This window comes from Cotesia glomerata, linkage group LG5 (genome assembly GCF_020080835.1).
Source record: "Cotesia glomerata isolate CgM1 linkage group LG5, MPM_Cglom_v2.3, whole genome shotgun sequence".
In the NCBI taxonomy this organism is placed as follows: Eukaryota; Metazoa; Arthropoda; class Insecta; order Hymenoptera; family Braconidae; genus Cotesia; species Cotesia glomerata.
The window spans coordinates 20,706,398-20,713,417 of NC_058162.1; the positions used below are offsets into that span (position 1 = coordinate 20,706,398).

The window sequence follows — 7,020 nt, forward strand, 5'->3', positions numbered from 1 at the left end:
ATGGCGTTATAACTTCTCTTTTCGGCTTTTTTTTTCTATCAGATACCATCATTTATTGTTTGTAAACAAACAAAAACAGAGTAGTTGCAAAAATCACTTGGTCTATGCATAAATCAAAATCTAACTTATTGTTTATATTTCTGACATTTATATTAACTGAAAATTTTGTTTACTACCTAGACCTTTTATAAATATTTAAAGAAATTTATTATTATATTGAGAAGAAAGACGTGAAATGAAACATGTGTATTTGTGTAATATTAATTATGGGGTTGTTAAAAATTACTAAACGGTACAGAAATTTATGAATTTAATTTTTCTTAATATTTTTCTGCTACTAATTTATTATCAAATACAATAAAAGATGAAAAACAGTTAGATATCTGGCTGATTTCAGTATTAGTATAAACGTGATTGTAGCAATTGCTACATTTAAAATTTTTTAACTAACTAAATATTAAGTAGATTAAAAATAGAAAAATGTATACTTAGAAAAATAATAGTTTTTTTTTATAATTTTTTTTATTCATTCAATAATAATTGATTGTTGTATTTCCACTATAAACATTGACATCTACAAAAAATTTTTATTAAATTTCATAAATTTTTCATTAATGCCTGATGAATAATTAATTTAAAATCTGACAGTTTAATTACGCTAATGAAATTATTCGAATCCGCAATTTTTAATTTTAAAAATGTCTACGAAAAATTAAACATATTTCATGCAAAAATTCATTAATAACACCCACATCAGAGAGCACTGAAATATGTTTTCAATAATGGCTGATTGTTATGATTAGTTAATTACAATAAGTACTCCGTTTTAACCTACAAGTACATAAGAACTACAGCACCCCAGGAGTTGCCAATTAATTGATGGAATAAATAATTCCTTAAAGTAATTATAATAAATCATTTCTTTCTGTGAGCGCATTGGGTAAGTACTTTGTTGTTAAAAATTTAAAACAATAAATTTTATTTAATTAATTGATAATTTTGTAATTAATTAATTTTGACATGTTGTTTTAGGTTACAGACGCTAGAATTTACTTAGAGTTTCAATAAATAAACTAAAATGTCAGGAATTAAATTAAACTCATCATCGAACATCCCTAGTAAATATCTTCCATCTGTCGTACTCCAACGACTTGACATTCCAAAGGACAGTCCTGTATATGTTATTAACACAGAAACTTCTGAAAAAGAAAAATCAAATATAACACAATCGAAACAGGTAATTGATTATTAATTTAATAATATAATGAAAATTTAAGTATTAAAAAAATACAATCAATTATTTAATATACTCATTTTTTCATTTCTAATTCGCAGAACTTTTGTGATCGTAACTGCAAAGATTTGACACCAAATCATGAAGCTCGTCACAAAATTCTTAGTATCGAGTATATTTGTCAACGTTGCCATCAATCATTTGAAACAACCGGTAAATATTTTCAAATTTCTTTTTATTATTAGCTAATATATCATCAAGAATTTTTTTATTTATTAAGTATTTTCTTTCTTTTATAGAATTACATAGTCAGCACGTACTAAACCATTATTCCAGAAAAGAACGAAAAAGCTCCGAAAGTTCTGACTCTAGATCTTAAGTAAGCCACTCGAAACGACATACCAAGACTCACGTCGCCAGTTATCCTTGCAATTCATGCTGTCAATTTTGTGAAATACTCAACTATTAGCTTATTTAAATAATCATCATAATTGAAATCAATCAGGACGATAAACAGATCTAAATTCTTCATATCAACATGCCAGAATATTGAGACGATTTACATTTTATCTTGACTGTTATATCATAAGATAATTGACCGCAAGTAACTTGTTATATAGATTAATATATTTAGTTATTAAGAGTTTGAATATTAATAAAATCTTTTCTAATAACTGCACGCTTAATTCTTTTGGGATATTTAAATATAATTATAGAAGTTTACAATAGAGGAAGCACTGGCTCTATTACCTCATATTTATATTTGTTATGGTGATGCTCATAAGTATGTTGAACTCACTAACCTACAAGATAAAGCTGTGCACAATAAATAGGAGTATTTGTCAATAAACTTGACTTGATTAAAGATTGACTGACCAAAATGTCGTCCGATGAATCTAGTAGACCTGAATCGTCGGCAAGTCCTAAAAAACAAACTTTCAAATGCAGAATATGCAAGAAGTTTTTAGCAACAGCTAGTAAGTAATTGAATAATTATTTGATAAATTTTAATCATAATTGATATAAATTATTGCAAAGACTATCAAACAACTTGAGAAGGACATTCACGCTGGCGCAAAATGTTATCCTTGTAAGCAATGCGACTGTGAGCTACAGAGAAGCTAATTTAAAACGACACTTGCTGTCTCATACCAAGGAAAAACCTTACAAGTGCTCGGTTTGTTCATTTTCATGCTCACTTGAACAAAATTTAAAACAACATATGCTTGCTAAACACTCAGAAGAACGTCCAAGTCATGAATGCTCGCATCCTGATTGCAATTTTACTACTCCAAATTTGAGTACCTTGAAGACTCACATGCATATTCATACCGGTGAGAAGCCGTTTAAGTGCTCTCATTGTGACTTCAGGAGCAGAACTTCGAAGAATATCAAGATTCATGAAAGGACTCACGCCAAGGAACGTCCGTTTAAATGCTCGTAATGTCCTTTTGCAAGCATTTCTTCAAACGGTCTCAAGTATCACAAAACCAACAACCACTCCAAGGAAAAACCATATGTGTGTGGTGTTTGCCAAAAAAGATATGTCGTTCTAAGCGAACTAAAGAGACACGAACAAAGCCATGCGAATGAAAAAAATCAACAAGTCAAATGTCCTTTTTGCCAAAATGTATGTTTAGATAAAGTTTACCTTAAGCTTCATATAAATACTCATCGGAAAGGGAAGATGTATAAATGTAATTTGTGTGATTTTAAGGCACGGCGAACAAAATTATTCAAACAACACTTTTCGAGCGCGCATTTATAATTATTTCTTGGAGATTAAAATCAATCTGTATCATAATTTTAATAATTTGTTATTTGTGAACTTTTTTAATTGATATTTTTTATGGATCGAATAAAAAATTAACTTTAATTTTAAAAAAATTAGTTGGTCAATTAATTTTCTGTGTAGTTAGTATTTTTAAAAACGATATTTACTCATATAAATTTCATGACAATAAACCAACATGCTATAATTTTCTTATTTTTGAGTTTACAAATAAATTAAAAAATATAAATTTCAATGTACTTATTTTTTTAAATAAGTGATTCAATCAAATTGCTTCTTTTATATAGTGTCGTTTGTTTATAATTTCCACTTGATAATTCAATGGTAATTTTATTTTTAGAATAATTTGTTGAAATAAAATGTAAAAGAAAAAAATTTTAGTAATTTATAAATTTATGTACAATGCCTTTCAATGATTCGTACCGGTCAAGAATTTTACGGAAAATGGAAACATCAAAATTTGGCCAACTCTAAATAAAGAAATCACTAAGTAAAAAATTTATATAAATATTATATTAGAAATAATAAAAAAATTATTTGTCTAAATAAGGATAATTCAAAATTTCGATAATAATAAAGGTAGTAATGTAAAAATTTAGTTACCAAAAAAATTGGAATTATTTTAAAAAAGATAATCATAAAATTATAAAATTTAAAAATAAGATATCTATGAAATTAGACAAATCATAAAACAAATAAGTGAAATGACAGATATTCAAAAAAATGGAGAAGAATAAATTTAGACAAGTCAATAAAAATACAATGGAAAATTTAGAAATGTAAAAAAATTGACAGTTTTAATTATTCGTAAACTTAAAAAATAGCCATCTCTAAATATAGACTAGTAAATTTAGATATCTTTAATTTTAGACATCTCTAAATATTTACAAATATAAATTTTTACAATTTATAACAAAGACGATTAAAAACATAGTAATCATAAAAAATAAGTACTAAGAAATTTAAAATACAAAAAATAGCTAAAAATTAATTAATTTTCCTGTGACCGCTGCTCCAGGAAGTTATAAAGGATCAATTGTCCTGTTATTTTTAAAACACACCAAGATTTTGCTTTTAATCTTAGTAAAAAATATTTTTGAGGACCCGGAACTACCAACAGCTCCTGTGACCGCTACTCCAGGAAGTTGTAAAGTTAGTTGCGTTCAATTGTCCTGTAATCTAAAAAATACACCAAGATTTTGCTTTTAATCTTGGTAAAAAATATTTATGTAGACCCGAAACTACCAACAGCTCCTGTGACCGCTGCCCCAGGAAGTTGTAAAGTTATTTGCGATCGATTGTCCTGTAATTTTAAAAACCGACAGAGATTTTACTCTGTCTAAAAGAGATTGTCTGAAAGACAATCGATCAAAAATAACCTACAACTTCTTGGAGCAGCGGTCACAGGAGCTGTTGGCAGTTTCGGGTCTACGTAAATATTTTTTACCACGATTAAAAGCAAAATCTTGGTGTGTTTTCAAAATGACAGGACAATCGAACGCAAATAACTTTACAACCTCCTTGGTGTGTTTTTAAAATTGAAAGACAATCGATCAAAAATGACCTACAACTTCCTGGAGCAGCGGTCACAGGAGGTGTTGGTAATTCCGGGTCCTCGAAAATATTTTTCACCAAGATTAAAAGCAAAATCTCTGTGGGTTTTTTAAATTAAAAGACAATCGATCGCAAATAACTTTACAACTTCCTGGGGCAGCGGTCACAGGAGCTGTTGGTAGTTTCGGGTCTACATAAATATTTTTTACCAAGATTAAAAGCAAAATCTTGGTGTATTTTTTAGGTTACAGGACAATCGAACGCAAATAACTGTACAACTTCCTGGAGTAGCGGTCACAGGAGCTGTTGGTAGTTCCGGGTCCTCAAAAATATTTTTTACTAAGATTAAAAGCAAAATCTTGGTGTGTTTTAAAAATAACAGGACAATTGATCCTTTATAACTTCCTGGAGCAGCGGTCACAGGAAAATTAATTAATTTTTAGCTATCTTTTGTATTTTAAATTTCTTAGTACTTATTTTTTATGATTACTATGTTTTTAATCGTCTTTGTTATAAATTGTAAAAATTTATATTTGTAAATATTTAGAGATGTCTAAAATTAAAGATATCTAAATTTACTGGTCTATATTTAGAGATGGCTATTTTTTAAGTTTACGAATAATTAAAACTGTCAATTTTTTTACATTTCTAAATTTTCAATTGTCTTTTTATTAACTTGTCTAAATTTATTCTTCTCCATTTTTTTAAATATCTGTCATTTCACTTATTTGTTTTATGATTTGTCTAATGTCATAGATATCTTATTTTTTAATTTTATAATTTTATGATTATCTTTTTTAAAATAATTCCAATTTTTTTGGTAACTAAATTTTTACATTACTACCTTTATTATTATTGAAATTTTGAATTATCCTTATTTAGACAAATAATTTTTTTATTATTTCTAATATAATATTTATATAAATTTTTTACTTAGTAATTTCTTTATTTAGAGTTGGCCAAATTTTAATGTTTCCATTTTCCGTAAAATTCTTGACCGGTACGAATCATTGAAAGGCATTGTATATAATTTTAATTACATTTATAAAACTGTTGTAAGTGGTGAGTGATTAATTATAATCTTTTGCATGAATTCTAATAAAAGTGATACAGTTTTAAAAAACGTTTTTTTCTCTTCTATTATTCAAGACGTAACTGACGTACTAATATTCATTTTAGTTGAAACAAAATAATTGATATGTATGCAGAATAAAAATTAAAGTAAATTTATCTAAAAAATTTTCCGAAAAATAATGCAAATTTTTATAGTAAAATTCAAAGACATTCAATTACTTTTATAATTTTTAACAAATAAATTTTGATAAATGAAAATTTTACATGTAAAAGCTTTAAAAAACTATAAATGCAATTTTTTTTTTAAAGATTCTCTATAACTTATTTATTTTTTATAAATAAAATTCCAAAAACGAATAAATATCAGCTGATTTTAAGGTCAGAAATGATTTGAGCTTTTAAAATTGTGATACTGAGTTTAACAGACAACTAAAAATTTTTTTAATTTTTATAACAAATTAATTATAATCCGAACAAAAACAGTTTCACTGTAAAAAAATCACGCCAAGTCCACGTTAATAAGACTATTAAGAAAAAAAATTTTTATTTCTTTACAAAAAGATATAAAATAAAAAATTAAAAAATCCAAGTAACCGATATGGTTGCATATGATTTTCGGAAATTAAAAAAAATTTTGTTGTAAATTTAAGAATTAAAAGAAACAATTTTGGAACGTATTTAGTGTGCGTGGTTACGAAATATTTCACTTTTTATGAAATTCCTAAAATCTATTTACTAGGACTTTTAAAAAAAAATTGAAGTACACAATGACGCACACCAAGTACGTTCCAAAATTGTTACTTTTAATTTTTAAGTTTACAACAAAATTTTTTTTAATTTCCGAAAATCATATGCAACCATATCGGTTACTTGGATTTTTTAATTTTTTATTTTATATCTTTTTGTAAAGAAATAAAAATTTTTTTTCTTAATAGTCTTAGGAACGTGGACTTGGCGTGATTTTTTTACAGTGAAACTGTTTTTGTTCGGATTTCAGTATTTTTTGTAATTATAATAAAAATTGACAATTTTAATTTAATACATTTCCGGTGGCAAACTATCCTCTTCTAGCTATAGTTCATGTAAAAGTTATTCTTGCGCCGCCTGGCGTGTGTCAAATATTGCAAGCTGTCAAATATCTTTTTTTCACTATAGTTTCCCATCTATTATAAGATTAGCATGCATCCTTATATTATTTAGTCTCTGGCCGTCCGCTTTTTACATAAGAAAAAAGTTAAAATCTAAAAATCTGGGTCGCTATAGTTTGTGCTGATTATTTTTAATAGTTTTAAATAGAAATTATAAAGATAATTGATAATAATGAAGTAATACGCGTAATAAAAAGCATGAACTACTATTATAAAAT

The 7,020-nt window shown here is 26.4% G+C and overlaps 1 protein-coding gene and 1 long non-coding RNA gene across 4 annotated transcripts; both read left to right on the forward strand.

The window, feature by feature from the left end:
* Positions 1 to 667: 667 nt before the first annotated feature.
* On the forward strand, positions 668 to 2,093 carry LOC123265808. Of its 3 annotated transcripts, none has more exons than XR_006509674.1 (5): positions 668 to 940; positions 1,033 to 1,237; positions 1,336 to 1,447; positions 1,534 to 1,838; positions 1,951 to 2,093. It is a non-coding gene; the product is annotated as an uncharacterized LOC123265808 (long non-coding RNA). The 3 variants fall into 3 exon arrangements; XR_006509673.1 differs by having other exon boundaries at positions 668 to 901; positions 1,534 to 1,867; XR_006509672.1 differs by having other exon boundaries at positions 668 to 901.
* A 21-nt stretch (positions 2,094 to 2,114) lies between these two features.
* On the forward strand, positions 2,115 to 2,678 carry LOC123266124 (zinc finger X-chromosomal protein-like). The gene is made up of 2 exons (XM_044730154.1): positions 2,115 to 2,215; positions 2,273 to 2,678. Exons 1-2 carry the CDS (start codon positions 2,115 to 2,117, stop codon positions 2,676 to 2,678), a joined length of 507 nt encoding a protein of 168 aa, XP_044586089.1.
* Positions 2,679 to 7,020: the final 4,342 nt, after the last annotated feature.

What these genes read in the sequence shown, in the direction of transcription:
- LOC123266124 (XM_044730154.1), top strand. Translation starts at nt 2,115, where the DNA reads ATGTCGTCCGATGAATCTAGTAGACCTGAATCGTCGGCAAGTCCTAAA. An exon ending in TTTTTAGCAACAGCTAGTAA is followed by an intron (nt 2,216 to 2,272) that starts GTAATTGAATAA and finishes ATTATTGCAAAG; the next exon opens with ACTATCAAACAACTTGAGAA.